A 22,011-nucleotide genomic window follows, 5' to 3' on the forward strand; every position below is an offset into this window, starting at 1 on the left:
GCTAACACACAGTGATATTTGTATTTAATAGTAAATAATATCTCCAATATTAAAAAAAAGATCTTCTCAGGATCAGCAGTTAGTGTAATGGCTATATCGCTGAACTCCCATGTAGTCAACCGTGGTTCGAGTCCTGGACCTGGTGGCTTAAACTCACGCCAGGCGCATGTGCATGTGTGCCCAAGATCCCAAGTGGAGAATGGAGGAGAAGGGATTGCAACATGGCCGTCTACCCTGGGGGGTGATTTCTCGCTTTCTGTCTCTGTCTTTCTGGCAAGTGCACATGCCCTATAGCAAAAACGTCTTTAAAAAAAAAGAGATAAGAACCACATTTGAATGTGACAAATTGTATTAGTCAATATTTGGGGGGGGGGATTCTATTTTTTTTATTTTTTCCTTTTCTTTTTTAGAGAGATTTTTGCTATAGGGCACATGCACTTGACAGAGAGATGGAAAGCGAGAAATCACCCCCCCCCCGGGGGGGGTGGCCATACCACAATCCCTTTTCCTCCATTCTCCTCTCGGTATTTTGGGCACATGTGCACATGCACCCAGGTGAGGTTTAAGCCTCCAGGTCCAGGACTTGAACCACGACCGTATACGTGGGAGTTCAACAACATAACTATTATGCCATGTATTGATCCTAATACTTGTGTGTTTAAAACCAAATAAAAATAAGAAACAAAAAGCAAACAAAATAATTGTGTTTTCAGGATGCTTAATTAAGAGCTTTTACTGCCAATGTTCTGATGCCCTAGTTGATGGGATGAAATTTATACAAAACAGGATCTTTTCATCAACCAAGCAAACATTGTTTTCATTCATTTCTACCATAGGAAATGGGGCTAACTTTCTTTGAAAACTAAGGTAGAGTTTGAACCTTCGATTAGCTTAAATACTAAAAGAGAATTAAAGGTTGTTTAAATATTAGTCACTTAAGGCCGTAACTGTACTGTCCAACATGGTAACCACAATTGCATTTGGTTATTGAGTATTCAAATTGTGGCTGGTCTGAACTAGGTTGCAGATATATAATATGCCTCAACTTTCAAAAATGTGAAAGAATAAAATTTATATTATCTCACTAATTTCATGTTGACTTTATTCTGAATTGATATTTTGGATGACTGATTTAAATAAAATATTTTAGAATTAATTTCAGATATTTTTATGTTCCTCAATGTGGTGATTAGTAAATTTAAAATTTGGCTCATATGATAGTTCTTTATTTTTTTAAATAATTATTTATTTAATTTTATTTATTAGTATTATTTTCATTCACCAGAGAGAGACAGACAGAGAGAGAGAAAGCAAGAAAGCAAGCCACCAGGTCTGGGGTTTGAACTAGGGTCAACCATATAAGAGTCTAGTGTCCCAATAACAACATCACCTGCTAACCCCAGGCTCATATGATATTTCTACCAGACAGGATTGAACTAGAGAGTTGACATTTTTAGAGAAATTGAGCATTCATAATTAGTATAATATTTTATTCTCATAACTTAAAACATATTTCATAACAGTAGAAAAGGTAAAATTATAATTTTAGACCTCAAAGAACGCCACCTTTCTTTTTTTTTTTTTTGGAGAGGTTTTTGCTATAGGGAATGTGCGCTCACCAGACAGACAGAGACAGACAGACAGAAAGCAAGAAATCACCCCCCAGGGGGGTGGCCATACCAAAACCCTTCTCCTTCATTCTCCTCTCGAGATCTTGGGCACGCACACACACGCGCCTGGTGTGAGTTTAAGCCACCGGGTCCAGGACTCGAACCATGGTTGGCTACATGGGAGTCCAGTGACATAGCCATTACGCTAACTGCTGGTCCCAAGAAGACCACCTTTCTAAATTGTTTATTTTAGTGACTTTAGTGACAATTCATCTTTCTCTTACATCCACCTCTTTTGGAGACCTTAAATGTTAAGAGAACTTACCTCTGGCATTAAATCTTTCAGGGTTAGAATATTTAAAATGGGACAGGTTGAGGGAGGCTAGGAGGATATTCTATGAGTATCGACATTTACAAAGGTACAAAAGAACATTTTGTCTTAGGGTGGCAGCTAGGAGGTTGTCATTTCAGAAATGGGAAGTAATAAAGAATGAAGGAGGGAAAAGAGGATTGTCTGAAAATATTTATTAAAGTGTATGCATATTTTTAACCAATACAATTTCTTTTTTCTCCTATATAATGATACAGGCATAATATTGACATCACCACTTATTAATAGAAAGCCCATTTATTAATCAACCACTAAGAGATTATCAAGTGTCAGGTACTTTTCTAGGTGGGAAAGAACAATAAAGCCAAAACTTCCTGCCCTTAGGGAACTTATATTCCATCGAGGGATGGAGACAAGGAACAAACAAATAACATACATATAAAAGAATGTACAGTGCAATGAAGACAAATATAGTACAGGAGGGAGATTGCAGTTTAAAATAGTTGTCAGGAAAGACCTCACCAATAAGGTGTCATTTGATCAAAGGACCTGAAGGAAGTGAGAGAGAACTGTGGCTATCTAGGCGGTGATGGGGAGGTGCTGTGCAGGCCTTGGCCTGGCCTGGTCCACAAACCAGTTCTTCCAGTACACTCAGGGAGCAGATATTCCACTTGTTATTTGCAACTTGTTCAAGTTCTTTCCATATTGCTTTACAGGATCTATCTTTTATTACGTATGATATGCATATCAATTTGTTTTGTTTTGTTTTGTTTTAATAGTATAATGTTTCCAGAGCCAATTGCAATAAGATTATTATGCTGTTCACTGATGGAGGAGAAGAGAGAGCACAGGAGATATTTGCCAAGTACAATAAAGACAAAAAAGTGAGTGCAATTTTAAAAATATTTTAATAATGATCTATGTGATCTTTCATGATACAGTGAGAAATGAGAATAGGGGAGAATTTTTGGTTAAAAATACTAGCATGCCAATTATAAAGTCATGTGGGTTAGATATTAGCTGAATTAGAGAATTTTTTTTCCCTTTTTTTTTTTTTTTTTAGAGGTTTTTGCCTTAGGGCACCAGTGCTTGTGGTGTTGGTAGTGGTGGTGCAAGGATGTGAGTATGGGGGAAGAGAAGACAGACAGACATGGTGAGAAGGAAAGTGAGAAATCACCCCCCAGTCCCCGCGGGATGGCCACAATCCCTTCGCCTCCATTCTCCTCCCAGGGTAATAGCATCCCAGTTGGCCATCTGGGAGTCCAGCGATGTAACCACTATGGCATCTGCTGGTCCCTAGAGAACTGTTAAATACAATTCTTATGTGAGATTTACAAATAACTTGTGACTGATAAATTAATAAATTAACCTATTGCTATTATTTGATTATTTTTTCTTTCGTTTTTGCTATAGGGCTTATGCACTTGCCAGAGACAGAGAGAAAGGAAAAGTGAGAAATCACCCCCCCAGGGAAGATGGCCGTGCCACAATCTCTTCTCCATCTGGATTTTCAGCACACACATATGCCCAGTGTAACCATCAAGTCCCTGGGTCTGGGTTCAAAAGGAAAAGATGGCCATGTGGGATCCAGTGCCTTAACCTCCATGCCACCTGCAGCGTTTGTTTGATTCTTATACATAGAGTCTAAATAAGAAAATGGTATAAGAACAGAAAGATAAGGAAAGCATAGAAAAGTGAAAACAATAAGCTTTTTCTGAGATAAATATATCAACTATTAAAGATTATAATAATACACATATTTCCTAAAGACTGAAAAATATCTCTAGATAGTACTTTATAGATTTTCAAAGATGATGATTGCACTAGCAAGAATTGCATCCATAGGTGAAAACTGTTAAAAGATTTAAAACATTCATTTACATTTTAGAAGAAGTAGAATATTTCAACAAATAATGAGAATTGTGAAAAATCAGAGTTTTGTAATGGGAATGTATTTGCTTAGTGTTTATTTCACTGCAGGCATTGCAGTGGGACCTAACAATTTGGAAAGTTCATCCATGTAACTGGACCTACCAATATGGTGGAAAATATCATCTTCCATAAAAACAGTAATTCTTTTTTCTAGCAGTCCTGATATCAGCTTATTCCAACTTTGTGACTAACTTTCACAGTTTATGGGAGGACAATGATTCTCAGTCTGGATTTTTAACATGCTAAGGGGGAAAAAAAAAGGTAATGAGGAATTATACGCTATTTCTTCTATTTCAAAAATTCCAGTGGAATTTACTGTTGAATACATTTATCCCCAAGAAGACACTCACTTTGCTTTTAATTCACATTTTCCCCATTTAGAGAGCTGTGGCTCAGCACTAGCTCTAATGTATTGTTTTGTATGTATTCGAAGAATCCTAAAGAGAAAATATTAATATAACCAAATAGTTTAGCAGACAATGTATTTTAATAATGGAGTATAGTTTTGATAAAGACTTTTATAACACATTGAAACTTTTTAGCCTATATGTATGAAGAGACTTCAAAAGGAAAGTGGAATTAAAGTATGAATTTAGGACCAGCAGGCCACATGGAGGTCAAAGTGACTGTATCCCATAAGGCCATTCTGCAGTTCAAGCCCTGGACCTGGTGGTTTGAAAATCGTATCTGGTGTGTGTGTGTGTGTGTGTGTGTGTGTGTACATGCCCAAAATCTCATAAGAAGAATGGAAGAGAAGGGCTTATGACACAAGCCTGGTGGGGAGTGATTTCTAACCTTCCCTTTCTCCCTGTCTCTGTCTCTGTCTGGTGAACACATGTGCCCTATAGCAATAAGTATAATTTTTAAAAAGTCTTAAATAGAAATAGTATAGGTTTATTTTGATGACAATATTTTTTAGAATTATTTTATTTAACTTTATTTATTTACTTATTTTAATTTGACCAGAGGGACAGAACAAATGAGAGAGAGAGAGAGAAAGCAAGCCACCAGGTCTGGAACTCGAATGGTCAGCCATGTGAGAGTTCAGTGCCCTTAACCACCACCCCACCTGCCAGACCCTTATGTAGATAGTTTTTTTTTTTTTAATTTTTTTTTCTTTTCTTGGAGAGGTTTTTGCTATAGGGCGCGTGCGCTTGCCAGACAGACAGAGAGAGATATAGAGACAGAAAGCGAGAAATCACCCCCCAGGGGGGATGGTCATGCCGCAATCCCTTCTCCTCCATTCTCCTCTCGAGATCTTGGGCACGCACACACACACGCCCGGCCTGAATTTTAAGCCACCGGATCCGGGCTGCGAACCGTGGCCAACTATGTGGGAGTCCAGCGACATAACCAGTATGCTAACTGCTGGTTCCCTGTAGATAGTTTTTTAAACCTTTGAATAATTCTTTTTCATAATGTGCATTTCCATGGACTTTTTGAAGATCCCCTCATATTTGAAATGGATCAAAGAATTGTAGACATCCACTAAAGTTATATGTATATCAGAACTTATGCCTAAGATAAATCTTTATTTTTAAAGTACACATTTTTAAAACAAATTTAAGTAAAATAATAAAAGTGTGTAAAAATAGAAATAGCTTCCCTCTAAACTATAAATGTGTTTTCTTTTCTGTTTAAAACTCTGTATGCAAAAAATAAATAAGGAAGGAAGAAAATAAGGGAAAGAAGAAGAGGGGGAAAAGGGATAGGAAAGGAGAGAAGAAAGAAAGTGGAGAGAGAAAGAGAAAGAAAGTTCTGTATGCGTCCATGATTAATACAATTGCCTATCTTAAGGGCATGTAATTAGTTTTTTTGTTTTTTTTTTAATGCAAGAGGTTTTATATTATAAGGGAAGTAATTGTATCCTACTTTCTCTTTCTATAAATTTGCCAACCGATCGACTCAATTAAGAATTTCTGATTTATCTGCATTTCCCTTACAATAAGGGATGTTGAGCTTTTTTTATATGCTTTTTAGTTATTCATATGTCATCTTCAGAGAGTGTTTTTTTTCAACTCATTCTCCCATCTTTTAATAGGATTAATCAGCTTTTTTAGAAACAGCTGCTTGAGTTCCTTGTGAATTCTGGTTATCAGTCCCTTATCTGACACATAGTTTTCAAAAATAATTCAACAATGAGATACCACCTAACCCCAGTCAGAATGACTAAGATTAAACAAACAAACAAAAAAGATAAGTACTGGTGGGGTGTGGTGAAAGCAGACCTCTCTTACACTGCTGGTGGGAATGTAAGTTGGTCCAGCCACTGTGGAGAACAATTTGGAGATTCCTCAAAAATGTACAAATAGAACTGCCATATGATCCAGCAATCCCACTCCTTGGTATCCACCCAAAGCACAGAAGGATACTTAATCAGAAAAATGCTTGCACATCGATGTTTATTGTGGCACTATTCACAATTGCTAAGTCATGGGAACAACCCAAATGTCCACGAACAGATCAATGGATAGAAAAATTGTGGCACATATACTCTATGGAATACTATTCAGTCATTAAAACAAACAAACAAACAAACAAACAAAAAAACCCTAGCTTTTGACAGGAAGTGGGTGAATATGGAAGACTTACTACTGAGTGAAGCAAGCCAAGCTATGAAGGAGAGGCATTGTATGCCCCCACTTAATATATACTGAGTGTCCACACTCTGTGACTGAAACTAATTGACTAAAGGATATAGAAACACAATATATAGATGTAAATACCAGATATAGTGTGTGTGAAATAGGAGGGTCTGAGGAAGATTTAGAAGAAAAATAGGGAGGCAAAGCATTAATGGGACAAAGAAATGTGGTATTATCTGTTGAAGATAATTTATAGTTTTATCAACTGTACTAGGGAGAAATGTTCACCTGTTGAAATATCCATTTTGTAAGCCAAATAATGTGGCTGAATGTATAAAAGAAAATGAAATAAAAAAAGAAAGAATTTCTGATTTAAAGCTTTTATGCACATATTTTAACTGTTCAGTATAAATATTATTATCTTTTTATTTTATTAACATTCAATCACTGTATATTGGTCCCATCAAAGATATTACCATACACATTATTATCAACAGTTAATTTCCCTTTTTGTTGCTTCTTAAATGTTTTGCTTCTTTCTTTTCCCCTCAGTTTCTTCCCTCTCATTCTCCTCCATTTCCCACTCTCCTCATTCTCTGGTATTCATAGTTGTTCTCCCTGTCTTAAATCTTCCAATCTTTCAATTCCTGCCATAGAGTACATACAATTCAGTATATATTGAGTGGAGATATATAGTGCCTCTCTTTCATAGTCTGGTTTGTTTCACTTAGCAGTATATCTTCCATATTCAACCACTTTCTATCAAATGCCAGGGGCTCATTGTTTTTTATAGTTGAATAGTATTCTATCGTGTATATGTGCCCCACACTTGCTATCCATTCATCTGTTCTAGGACATTTGGGTTGATTTTGTGTCTTAGCAATTGTGAATAATGCTGCAATAAACATCTATATGCAAGTGTTTTTCTGACTGAATGTATTCCTATCCTTTGGGTAGATACCAAAGGGTGGAACTGCTAAATGATATGGTAGTTCTATTTGTAGGTCTTTGAGGAACCTCAATATTGTTCTCCTCAGTGGCTGTACTAATTTACATTTCCACCAACAGCTTAGGGAGAGTTCTTTTCTCCATGGACTCACCAGCACTTATCATCCTTTATCTTTTTAATCTTAGCTATTCTGGCTGGGATTAGGTGATATCTCATTTTGATTTTTATCTGCATCTCCCTTATGATAAGTGATGTTGAACATTTTTTCATATACTTTTTAGCTGTTCATATGTCTTCCTTAGAGAATTGTCTGTTCAGCTCATTTTCCCACCTTTTAATTGAGTTGATTAATTTTTTTTTTGGGTAAGCTGCATGAGTTCCGTGCATATTCTGGTTATCAGTTCCTTATCTGATGCATAGTATACAAAAACATGAGTTCTCATCCCAGTTACATTTCACAGACTCTCAACTTTTTAAACAAAGATGGTGTTTTATTACAAAATAAACCACATGATAACTTATTCATATCACATGCAATTTCATAAAATTGATGGATCAAGTCACACACAACTTCAACTATCCCACTGTTTGTCTAGCAACATATCAACCATTAACTTCTGGGTTTTCAGGACACACATGTTACATAAGAATACACACCCTTTATTAAATTACAGGGCAACTTTGAATGTTATGTATTTAATTTCTGTAATGTTTTATTTTTATCTAACATAAAAAGTTAGATGCTCTTGGAACTAGATACTATATTGTGTCTGTGATTCTAATTTCAATGGGTATAGAAAAGTTCTATACTAAACAAATTTGCATATGTATATCTATCCACACATGTTTATGTCTATTTTAAGTTGGTACCTCCAGGACCTAGGGGCTGTGTGTGAGACTTTGGTATGAACTCTTTTGTATACATTTATAGATAAAAGCCAATAGATGGAAGAGAGGTAAATGAAGGATGAGGTAGTATAAACCTGTATATAAAGTTGTTGTTGTTTTAATCTTGGCAAACATGCTAAGAAACAACAACAAAAGTTGATTTATAGTCAAGTTGTACACACATAAAAGTACACATATAATTTTGTCTTCAGTCAGAAGAGCTGATCCATTATTATATATAACGGTGAGTGAAAGGCTACATAATGAGAAAAGGCTGTATATATAAAACAGGGAAAGACTAATTGATGGAGATCCTCTGCAGAAGAGGGAATGTGTAAGACATAGGTCACAGATTTCTGAATCGGACAACCAGAAATTATACTTGTGAAAAAATTAACTATATGGTAATATCTTTTTTTTTTTTTTTTAAAGAGGCTAAAACTTAGGGCACGTGCGCTTACCAGTGAGAGACAGACAGTGAGAAGGAAAGTGAGAAATCACCCCCTTGGGGGGATGGCCATGCTGCAATCCCTTCTCCTCCATTCTCCTCCTAAGATCTTGGTATGCACATGTGCCAGCACTATTTTCAAGCCACCAGGTCTGAGACTCAAAACTGTGGTCATCCATGTGGGAGTCCAGTGACATAACTGCTATGCCATCTGCTGGCCCCCTTTGACTTACTAATAAGCACTGCATTCATGCTGGGAAAAAAAACATTTTTTATTCTGTAAAGATATAAAGTGATTAAATGCAATTTTGAAAAAAAATAGGATATTTGAAAGTATAGTAATAAGGAGGACAATTGGAGATATAAGACTATTTAGGAAGGTGGTAATTGGTAGGGTGTGGGTAGGAAGGGCTCAGGAAAAAATAATTAATAGACACAAGAATGGGTCATCAGGAACGACATGACCGTTTTTGTATAAGAAAACAGAAAAATACATTAGGACTTTTCTGATGACCTAATATTTTAAGTGTAAGTGGATTAAACTCACCAACAAAGATATACAGTGACTGGAACCAAACAAACAGAACCCAGCTATATGCTGTTAATTGGAAATTCACTTTAGTTTTAAGTACACGTGTAGATTAAAAGTGACAGTATGGATAAAGAAATTTCATACAAATAGCAACCAAAGGAGTCAGGAGTAGCTATAATGATAGCAAACAAAATACACTTTAAGTCATAAAACTGTCACAAGAGACAAAGAAGGATATTACATAATTGTAAAGGATTGATCCATCAGTTTTATAACAATTATGAAACTATAGGCACCCAATATCAGAGCACCTAAATGTATAAAGCAAATATTGACACAACTGAAGGGAGAAATAGATAGCAATAGATAGTAATAACATGAAACTTTAATACCCCACTTCAATTATGGATAGTATATCCAAACAGACAATCAATAAAGAAACAGAGGGCTTGAATGACACTGTAGACCAAATGGGCTTAGCAGACATATACAGAAAATTTAACTCAAGAAAAGCAAGATATACTTTCTTCTCAAGTACATATGCAGTGCTATTTAGGATAGATCACATGGTAGTGCTGTTTAGGATAGATCACATGTTAGTGCTTTTTAGGATAGATCATATGTTAGATCAAAACAAATCTTAAAATATTTAAGGTGGCTAAAATCATACCAAGTATATTTACTGGTACACAATGGAGTAAAACTTTTGGGTCATCAGAAAAGTCAAGACATATTTTTCTGTGTTTTTATTTTCTGCAAAACTGTATCATAATTTTTATGATGACCCCGTAGAATTCAATAACAGAAGGAAATTGTCCCTTTGCAGACAACATGATTTTATTTATAGGAAACCCTAATGATTCTCAAAAAACTGTTAGAACTGAATAAGCATATTTAGTAAAGTTACAAGATACAAAATCAACATACACAAATAAGTTGTGTTTCTATTTACCAATAGTAAATTATCAATGTCTGAAAAGAAAATTAGGAAGATAATCTCATTTATAATAGCATCAAAAAGAATAAAATAAAAATAAACATACCTAATGATGTGAAAGACTTATATGCTGAACATTTTAAAGCATTAATGAAAGAAACTAAAGACGCAAACAAATTGAAAGCCATCCCAAGTCTATAGACTGAAAGACAATATTTGTTAAAATGTTCATAATGCCTAAAGCAATCTAGAGATTAATATAATTTCCAGTAGGATTCTAATGGTATGTTTTTGCAAAAATAGGGAAAAAATTCTAGAATTCACAAAGAACCACAAAAGACCATGGATAGCAAAATTAATCTTGAACAAAAGAAGAACAAAACTAGCGGCATATTTCCTGATATATTACAAAGCAGCAGTAATCAAAACAATGTACTCACATAAAGACAGACATTTAGACCAATTGAACATGAAAGAGAACCCAGAAATAAGTCCATGAATTTGGTCGATTGATCTTTGATGAGCATGTCAAGAACACACAATAGGGAAAGGATGTTGGGGAAACTGATATCCACATTACAAATGAATGAAATTGGCCTCTTCTCTGATACCATACACAAATATCAAGGCAAAATAGATTAAAGTCTTGAGGCTGGCAGGTGGTGTGATGGTTAATTAAAAATGCCTGACTCTCACATGGGTGACTGTGGTTCGAGTCCCAGACCTGGCGGCTTGCTTTCTCACTTCCTCTCTCTCTCTTGCTCTTGCCCTGTCACTCTGTCCCTTTCTGGTCAAACTAAAATAAGTAAATAAATAAAGTTAAATAAAATAATTCTTTAAAAAATAGATTAAAGTCTTAAATGTAATGTGATGGTCTCATGGATATTACATGCACACACAAAAACAAAACTAAGTATGCATGACTATGTCAAACTAAAAGAGTGAAAAGTTCCCATGTGCCGGGAGCCGTACCCCCAGCCGGGGTGGGTGCACAGGGAGGCGACACGGGTACATGACGTCCGTTTTGTTTAGGTATAAACAGTCATAATTTTTAGAACGAGGAAGTCCATTTTTTGGGTGCATCTTTTTCTTAGATCTTGATTACCAGGGAGGGTCTTCAGATGAGAGGGTCTCCAGGAATTTTCAGTCCCAGACCAGCTTGATTACTTTAGTCCCAGATTTGAGCCTCAGGTCAGCTTTTGAGAACTTCAGCTTCAGGCTAGGGGGGCCGTAATTACAAGAGCCTAGAAATAAATTCTGTCTGGTTTAGTAAAGACAAGGTTAGTATATACTAAAGTGAAATACTTATGTTATCTCTGGGGTAGTCTACAGCTAAGAGGGTGAGTCTACATAGGAAAGGAATGTGGTCTTGTGAGTAGCTAAAGGTTACAGTGTACTTGGACCCCTCTACATGCTGCTCTATACAATGACCGTGGCTTGGGGAATGGCGCTCTTCCCTTGTCCTTAGAGTAAGGGTGGCTTATGGTCTTTGGGGTAACAACATCTCGTGGATGAGTCCCTGAGCCCCTCTCGGCTACTGAGATCCTTCGCCCATTAGTAATCCCCAGTAGGAGAAGTGAATGTAGCATTCTTTATTGACATTTTCCAGGAGGGTGGGATGAGTCTAATGGGAGTAACTCCTGTTCGCAGCCGCCGCCCTACGCAGCTGTCGCCTTAGTGGATCTGCATTCTTTCAGGATTATTGTAAAAGTTATAGTAAGGCTGGGGGTGCCTTTATGGGGTACCGGGGTATGGCAATAAGGCCCATGGCAGAGAAACTGAGTGCAGGCCAGTACAGTAACACAATGAAGGTGAGGCCCAGAACTCGTAAAACTGTTGACCTTGCAAACAGTTCTCCTCAGCCGAGTCCTTGCTCTAGGCCTGAGGGGCAGTTCTTTCATACTCAGCTTGTGTTAACTGCATGGTCCCAGCACCCATGGAATGAGAAAATATTTACAAACCATGTGTCTGATAAGGGGTTAATACACAAAATGTATGAAGTCTGCCTACAACTCAGCAGCAAAGAACAACAACAAAATGAAACACTAATGGGACCAGCAGTTAGCGTAATGGCTATGTCGCTGGACTCCCACATAAAAGACTGCAGTTTGTGTCCCAGACCTGGTGGCTTAAAACTCACGCCAGGCGCATGTGCGTGCGTGCCCAAGATCCCTAGATGAGAATGGAGGAGAAGGGATTGCAGCGTGGCCATCCCCCCAGGGGGTGATTTCTTGCTTTCTGTCTCTCTGTCTCTCTCTCTCTGTCTGGCGAGCACATGCGCCCTATAGCAAAAACCTCCTAAAAAAAAAAAAAACACTAATAACCCAATTGAAAAACAAATTAAGGACTCCAATAAACTTCTCTCAAAAGAAGACACACGAAGGCCAACCGATATATGATAAAAATGTTCAATATGATCAGAGAAACACAAATTAAAACCACCACATCACCTCACCCCATCAGAATGGCTACTGTCAAAGAAACAACAGACAAGTGTTCGCAAGGATGTAGAGAAACTGGAACAAATGCACGCTGTTGATGAGAAAGCATATCGGTGTGGCTACTATGGTAAACAATATGGAAGCTCCTCCACGAATTATAACTAATCATAGGATCCAGCAATTCCACTTCTGTATATTTATTGAAGAGAATTATAATCAGAATCTAGAAGAACACTTACATGTTCATTAAAGTATTAGTCCAAATATCCTAGGTGTGGAAATAACCTACATGTCTAATTGACAGATGAATGAAGAAAATGTGGCATATACATACAATGAAATACTACTCAGCCTTGGGAAAAAAGAGAAATTCTGGAATATACTACATGGATGAACCTTAAAGATATGCTAAATGAGTTTATCCATTCAAAGGAAGACAAATATCACATATTTCCACTTACAAGAAATATCTACTAGGTCATCAGAAAAGTCATGATGCATTTTTGCATAGAAAAACGTTGAAAAATATGTCATGACTTTTCCAGTGACCCAATTAAATAGTCAAATTCATACAGTCATAGATTAGAATGGTAAAGCTAGGAGAAGATGGAGAGTTACTAATCAATGAATGAAGTTTTAGTAACAAGCTGAATAAGATCTATAAATCTGATGTACAACATATAGTCAACAACAATGTGTTGTACACTATAGAAAATCTTAAAGTAGATCTTATGTTAACTGTACTTCCCACAACAAAATGAAATTTATAAAAATTACAAAATTACAAATTAGCTTTTAAAAAAAACTCTGGAATTTCGTCTTTACATCCTACTTTTTCACCAGGCCTCTTGTTTTGCATTAATGCGATTTCTGAATGCTTCATTTACACTCATTTTTTATCCAGACAATTCAGAAATCATTGAAAACAACACAGATAGGTGTTATGAGGTACCTCTGAGAACTGATGAATGAGTCTGTGGAGATGCACAGCACAGGTTAATGAGGCCAAAAGGTTTGAGTATTAGAACAAAATGTTTAGGTTCTTTTTTGAAAGGTACTACCCTTGGGAATTAATCTGATTATAGTTAGGTGTAGTTTTAAAACCGAATGCATGTTAATCTATTCACACAGCTGTTTCAGATTAAGATGCATTCACTTTCTAATCCTTACCTGCAGCAGTGCCATTCCTTAGGGCTCACCCATATGTATGGAGACCTCCTTAAAAATGGTGCCAAAACGAAAATGAACTCTATCACAGAGTCCAAGCAAATGAATAAAGGAAAGTAAAACCAGACACAGAGTTGAAAGATAATTGCTAGGTCTAGCAAATTAAAAATATTTGATTTTTTTTTCCCTGTAGACTAGCCAAGGGAATGCTTAATGATACATACTTAAGGTTTCCTAACCAGGTAGGAAATAGTTCTTTGATTCTTAGCTTAATTCTGAGAATTAGTGTAAAAAAAATAAAAGGCATTCAAAATTAATATCATGAAAATTTCAAAATATCTAGTGAATTAAATGAGAACAAATGTGGAGGAAAGCACATAATAGATGTGGAATAATTTTCAAATTATTAGGAATTTACAATGTTATAATGAATTGACAAATGCATTCTTGTAATTTATTTCATTTTTTTTAGGAATTTATCTTAAAAAACAATTGAGGAAGTCTTTCCTATCTTGTTTTCAAATCCAAAGTGTAGAGAAATAATCTCTAGTCTATAAAAGTCTTAACCAAGTCACAATGGTTGAATATGCACATGTTTTATATAGTTAGAGTTAGCATGGTCAGTTGATTTTCAAAAAATGGTGGGGAAAATAATTCAGGGGCGTTAATTTATTACGTTCTCTACTGTCTTTGTAGCTAACTTTTTTCGTTAGGGAAGAATGGGTATAAATTTTAAAAATATAACATAAAAATAAACAAAACAAACAAATAATAAAAGAACGAAGTCTTTTTGAAAAGAATGTGGAAATATCTATTAATGGAGGGAATTTAACTTGTAAACTATTTCGTATCATTTAACAGATACACTGCTGCTAAAATCTCTCCCTAGAAACCTCCTTTATCATTCTCTATTGCAGCACCCTCTTTTCTTTGGCTTTTCTTTCTCTCCAGTTATCATTTCTACCTATCTATCTATCTATATCTATCTATCTATCTATCTATCTATCTATCTATCTATCTATCTATCTATCTATTTAGGAGAAGTTTTTGCTATAGGACATGTGCACTCACCAGAAAGAGAAAGACAGAGACAGAAAGTGAGAAATCACCCCCCAGGGGGATGGCCACGCCACAGTCCCTTCTCCTTCATTCTCGTCTTCGGATCTTGGGCACGCATGCACACGCACCTGGCATGACTTTAAGCCACAGGGTCCAGGACTGGAACCCCAGTCGACTACATCGGAGTCCAGCGACATTGCCAGTATGCCAACTGCTGGTCCCACCATTTCTAATTATTTTAATCACTTTTTATTTTTTAACCTTTTTTGTTGCACCTCCCTGTCCAGTAGTGCTATAAGTTGTAAGTGTACCAGGCAGTTCTTAGGGGACATCACAGTGTTTGATGCAAAGTAGTGGCAATAAATATGCTCTGAAGGTCGGCTGGAAGAAATTCACAAATGTTAGGAAAAATTCTACAACTGAATTCTTTTTAAAAAATAAAATCACTAAAACCAATATTTTTTCCTTATAATTGAAATGTGGAGTAAAATTCATAAAGGTGTCCTGTTGTACACATGTCATCTTTTGAATAGGGAGGGCTTAGGTTTATGTAACAGACAATTACATTGATGGCACCTTGCCATCCACCCTAATCAGTCCAACACATCGTTTTTCACAAGCGTTCTCATTGTCAGTGTAGTACCGGGCATTACCAAAACACATCTGAAATAAATCACCGTATGGCTTAAATTCTGACTACTTAGCTGATGGATACTGTTTGCAGAATTACAAATTGCTTGCAAATGAATTGTGGCCAAACTTAATCTTTCTTTATCAAGTACTGTAAGTGCATGCAGAGAAAGAGAGAACCTAAAATGACTTTCTCAAAATGAGATCATGTGAGGATGACTTATTATAGTTGTTAATCTATTAAAATATCACTATAACCCCCATGTATGTATCTGTGAGATACACCCACATGGAAGCTGTTTCAATATGGCTCTTTAAGACAGTGAATGCAGGGGCCGGCAGGTGGCGTGGTGGTTAAGGGCACTGAACTCTCACGTTGCTGACCAGGCTTAGAGTCCCAGACCTGGTGGCTTGCTTTCTCACTTTGCTCTCACTCTCTCTTGCTCTGTCCCTCCCTGGTCAAATTTAATGAATAAATAAAACTAAATAAAACAATTCTATAAAAAAAAAAGGAAATAAAAAAAATAGTGTATGCAAAGTTTTCATGACTACCACATTTCGTTTCCCTTTTTAAACAATTGTTTATCTTATTTACTTGGACAAATTTAACAGCCACTGGTTAGCTTCTTGCCTCTGTCATACCCTGGGAAAGTTCATAGAGACATATCTTAAAAGGGCACAATAGCATTTAGACATTATTGGCCCCTTTTCATTAGAATTTCTTGTTATAAATAAAGTGAGCCAAATTTGCTCCTCCAGAAAGCTGTTATTTTGAGTTATATTTGAGGCATGAAAGGCTAATGTCCCACTGAAAGAAAATGTTACCTCACTGAATTCTGGTAGTTTACTATACAGAAGACAATATTGCGGTCATTATCATCATTGCCGTAGTTTATATTGAGCTTAACATGTCCTATATAATATCAATGCTTTACATTTGTTATTTCATTTACAACTGGAATAATCATATAATGAAAATATCCTCATCATTCCCTCTGTCCTCATTTAGAAAATCAAGCCAAGATTAGAGAAGTAAAATAACTCGTTGAAAGTCATATAGCTACTAAAGGACCCAGTAAGGTACCTACAGTCTAAATTTCATCACCTCAGATGGAATGCTCCTGGCAGGTCATCTCTTTGTCTCTTCTTCTGGACAGCCCTGTGGCCCATCCAGCAGACTTTCTTCTAGTCAAACATCAAGAGTTATCTCTAAAGGACATAATCCTCACAGCTTAAACTGGCCAAGATGGATTGTCAAAATTTTGTTGACTGGGAGTATCTTTCAGATCATAAGGTTTTATAAAATAAATTAAGTGTGAAAAGTGAATTTGGGCAGTTTTCTTTATTGCACAAGGTTATAAAATTGGAGATGTGGCTCTTCAATTGTTTCGGATTCTGGTATATTTGTGAATTATGGAAACCGCTGTACTAGTACAATTTTCTCCTAAAATATTCAGTCCAATCTAATATTTTCCTAGGCTCTATGCCAAAAACTTTAGTACACAGAGTAGATTAATAAAACCCATCTCTGACATCATTTTTCTAACATGTTTCTATAGCTGAGATTTTTATTTTAGTTTTATTGGCTTCTTTTCTTTGTAGACTCATTTCCATTATTCTTTGGAGATTTGCCTATTGTAAATTAAACTTGAACTCTGGATAACTGATAATTGTTGAGGTGACAGTTTCCAGTAACTGGATTCTGCTGGGAAACAAGAAATTCCTATGGCTTTTTAAAATAAGTTGACCTACGGCTTTGGAAGACTCTTAATTGAAGACAAGTATTTTAGTCTTCAACAACAACAACAAAAGAAAAAGCAGATTAACAGAAGTCAGAACTGTAGAATAAAGTTATAAGCCAGCGGTATATTATAAGGAATAAATTAGCAATACATTTGAAATAACCAGATTTGCTATTAATTAAAGTTTTCTCAAATCAAGTAGGCCAAACTTATCATCAATTTTGAGTTATTGGAATTATAATATTCTCTTCAGAGAAAAAATTATTTTTGAGAACTGAAAATAAAATTATTTAAATTCACAACTAATAATCACTAGTTTTTCATTTAAATTCTAATTTTATTACTATTGTTCCCTAAATTACTATTTGTTTTATGAGTATGTCTATATAACTAAATATGAGTCAAGAATTAAAAGAGGGCGCAGCATTGGCGTAATGGCTATGTCGCTGGACTTCCATGTCGACCGCGGTTTCAGTCCTGGGCCCAATGGCTTAAACTCCTCCTGGCACGAGTGTGTTCATGTCCAGGATCCCATGAGGAGAATGGAGGAGAAGGGATTGTGGCTTGGCCATCCTCCCCAGAGAGTGATTTCTTGCTTTCTGGGGACCAGCAAGTGGCATGATGGTTAAGGTGCTGGGCACTCCCACATGTCTGACCATGGTTCGAGTCCCAGACCTGGCGGCTTGCTTTCACTTGTCCTCTCTCTCTCTGGTCAAATTAAAATAAAATGAATGAATAAATAAAATTAAATAAAAATAATTCTTAAAAAAATTTTAAAAAGAAATTAAATTTTTCTGAAAAAATAATACAGTACATAAAAGGTATAATGTACTAAGTATATTTTTATTTGGTCTGAAAAATTGTTTAACTGCAGTAAGCATTTCTGTGTAATATAAATAAAATGAAGAAGTTACCATGAACAACAGCCAGTGGCCATCCCTTAAGGACGCTGGATCTCAGCATGGCCTTTGCCTCCATAAATATTGAATTTGTTTTAATCTAAAGTACAAGGGGTGGAGGAGGTCTTCAAGAAGTTCATGAAAAAGTCACACTATGAAAAACCTGCATGAATATAAAAATATTTTGAAACCAAAATAAATGAATACCTTAATTCAATTTTGCCAGAAATGTTTAAAAGACATGCACTTACATGCCTGAGAATCTTGAGAGGAGAATGGAGGAGAAGGGATTGTGGCATGACTGTCCCCTCCCCCAGAGGGTGCTTTCTCATTTTACCCCTCTTTCTCATCTATCTGGCGAGCACATGCACCCTATTGCAAATTAAAAAAAAAAAAATTAAATTTAAAAAGGACTTTACCATAATAGAAGTATAATAAAGTAATCCAACTCACAAAATTCAAGATGACTACTCCCACAGTTCTGTCTGTCACAACTTTTATGAACCTATTTTATGTTAGATTACACCAAAGTGTGCCTTAGATCCCTCTGGTGGTAAAAGAACATTTTTAACTTAGTAAATATTTATTTACATTCACATTTTTTTGTTTAGTAAATATTTATTTTTATTTCATCTTAAGGTACTGTGATAGATGCCAAGTTGTGAAATCTTGGAATTGTTTTAACCCAATCCAGTGTTTATTGAATGTTATTTATGTTGAAAACCACACACGTCAGTTAAGGAAGATTGAGCTAATTTTCTAGGAACATTTCACTCAGAACAGAACATTTCCAGTGTGCTTTTGTGACATATAAACATGCTGCTAGGCATGGGTAAAGAAATTTTTGCCTCCATAAATATTGAATTTGTTTTGATCTGCAGTACAGGGGTGGAGGAAGTCTTCAAAAAGTTCATGGAAAAGTCATACTGTGAAAGACCTGCATGAATATAAAAATATTTTGAAGCCACAATAAATTAATACCTTAATTCAATTTTGCCAGAAATGTTTGAAGTATTCTCAAAAGTAATTTGACTAATCTAGATTTTAGATGAAATATTTAGCTTGCATGGCTACCTATTAAGTACTTCAACTTATTTTGTATGTTATTTGTTTTGGTATAAGCTGTACAAATACACTAAGAAAAGAACTGTATAAATACACATCTTTGAAATATATATCTCTTAAATTATAAATTATACCTTTTTCAAAGAATCAGTTCATTTTTTTCTCCAAAATTATGTGTAAACAAGAATTGCATGTTTGAAGAAATGGAAAACTCAGAAGTAAATGGGGATAAGCTATCATCTCTAAGGACATTGGCATCTGGAGTTTAGTTAGTTCACTGAGTCTTCCACAGGGTGGCAGTAATATAGTATGGAATAGGAGGAGTGAAACCATCCACAACTGCAAGAGAAAAGCTAGTATACACAAAGATTCTTTTACATTCCCCCATTCACTATGTATATACACTACAAAATGCATAATTCAATTGTTTGTGAACGCTATTAAGTTAAATGTTTTATTACAGATTTATAATTTGATAAAATGTATACAACAAAGACAACTTCAGCCATGGCTGAGAATAAAGTGATTTTCTGTTGATTTTTTAATCCTGTAAAGAATGTGCACAAGGCACTACAATCATTGCTAAGTTTTGAATGGCATATTAAAATTTGCCTCAGCAAATTAGATATTTATGAAACCATTTCAAAAAGTTCTAAGTCTATATAATTCATAAAATCATTAAATTTATATGTGTGTGTATGTATATATATAAAATATATACACACACACACAAATATATATATATCTATCTATCCCTGGAACACACACACACATATGTGTGTGTGTGTGTGTGTATATATATACATATATATATATGTATATATATACACTATATATATATTATAGTCACAAGAGGAAACTAAGCATCTTAAATATATTAAATTTTGCAAATATTGTCACAGTAAGGTAGTTGATAAATTAAAGAGCGTCATATTTAATTTTAATAAGTACTAGAAGGAAAATTTCAGAGAATTATTGTCTTTAATAATAAGGCAAATTAAAATTGAGAAAAGAGAGAGGCCAGAAGATGACATAGTGGTTACATTGCTGGACTCCCACATGGTTGACTGCAGTTTAAGTCCCAGACCTGGTAGCTTGGAAAAAAAAAATTACACTGGGTGTATGTGTGTGTGTATGTGTGTGTATGCCCAAGGTCCCAGGAAGAGAAGGGAGGAAAAGAGCTTGCAGTGTGGCCATCACTGTCCCTGTGTCGGTCTCTCTTTGGTGAGCACACACACACCCTAAGGCAAAAACCTCTACAGAAAAAAAAAGAAAAATTGAGAAAAGAGTTACAAAACATAGATTTATAGTATGGAAATGATTCTGTTAGTTAATTCAACTTACTTTTTTGTTGTTGTTGTTTGGTTTTGTCATGGGGTAACTTTTAAATAGCCAAGGACCTGGTTGAGAAAAAGACAAAGGGAGGCCAAAAATTAAGGCCTTTAGTGGCCCAGTGAGTGGCATGGTGGTTAAGGTGATGGATTCTCTCATGGCCAACTGCAGTTTGAGTCTTGGACCTGAGGGCTTGAAAATCACAGCAGGCGAATGTGCGTGCATACCTACAATCCCCAGTAGAATGGAGAAGGGATTGCAGTGTGGCCATCCTCCCAAGGGGGTGATTTCTCTCTTTCTCTCTCTCTCTCTCTCTGGAGAGTACACATTACCTATGGCCAAATCCTAAAAAAAAAAAAGGAGAAAAGGGAGTTTAGCATGTTTAACAAATTATAATTGTGATGAATGTATGCTTCCACACTTAGCCCTACCTCCAAATTCCTTATTTTGACAACCTCTGAGAGCTTCATGTGGGCAAACATGAGGGTTAGATGAAAATTTTGTACTAAAAGCAATACTTTTTTTTTTTTGCTTTTTTTATACTTTGTTTATTTAGACTATTTGAATGGTAACAGCAATCAAAATGATGATATGATATGGGTCTTAGTGTATCCTCTGTTTTATTAGAAATATTTGTCTTCCAGAGACATAGATATATAATTCATTTAGTCATATTTGTTTCTTTTTGAAGAGTATTTTATGAAAAATGTTTTACTAGCACACTGTTGTGGTAACAATAACTACTAGATAAAGCTTTCCTTTGAAATATGAACTATATGTTCAAATGTGAATTACAAAGTAGATCTCCAACTGCATGTCTGGAACATCTGAACATTCACTGTCCTGAATTCATGTGAGGTTAAGGTATGGCAGTTAAATTAAATTATCAGTTAGGGTGGTCTACCTGCTTATAAAAATATTTTCATTTTGGGATAAGCTCAAGTATGTAAATATCAGTAGTAACACTACTTTGAAATATCTAGATTGCCCTAAAAATGACCCAGCTGAAGAATTAAAATGAAACCATCCCATTTTCAGGGGGAATTCCTGGAGACAGAGAGAGAGAGAGATCAAGAGGAATGGGGGTGGGGGAGAGACATGGAGTTGAAGGACAAAATGGAGGAGAGCTAGAATGAATACCAAGTGGGGCCAACAGGTGGTGGTGATTTATGTGAGATCCAGCCGCCTTAACCTCCAAGCCACCTGCTGGCCCTGATATTTTGATTCTTTTAAAAAATTCTAGGAGCTTGGAGGTTAAGGTGGCTGGATCCCACATAAAGGACTCTGTGGTTGGAGTCTTGGACTGGTGACTTGGAAATTACACCAGACACATATGTGCGTGTTCCCAAACTCCTGAGAGAGACTGAGACTGAGAAAGAAGGGATTGGGGCATGACCATCCCCCTGGATGGTGAGGGGGGGTGAGTTCTCACTTTCTCTCTTTCTGAAGTGGGTATATGCTCTC

At 35.8% G+C, this 22,011-nt stretch overlaps 1 protein-coding gene across 2 annotated transcripts in view; it reads left to right on the forward strand.

The window, feature by feature from the left end:
- Positions 1–22,011, forward strand: part of CACNA2D1 (calcium voltage-gated channel auxiliary subunit alpha2delta 1) — a 567,237-nt gene that overhangs the window by 466,233 nt on the left and 78,993 nt on the right. For both annotated transcript variants that reach the window (XM_006155764.3, XM_006155766.3), the window contains exon 12: positions 2,721–2,825. In XM_006155764.3, the coding sequence (XP_006155826.1) occupies positions 2,721–2,825 (105 nt within the window). The remainder of the gene's footprint in view (positions 1–2,720; positions 2,826–22,011) is intronic.

This window comes from Tupaia chinensis, unplaced genomic scaffold, assembly GCF_000334495.1.
Source record: "Tupaia chinensis unplaced genomic scaffold, TupChi_1.0 Scaffold000466_1, whole genome shotgun sequence".
In the NCBI taxonomy this organism is placed as follows: Eukaryota; Metazoa; Chordata; class Mammalia; order Scandentia; family Tupaiidae; genus Tupaia; species Tupaia belangeri.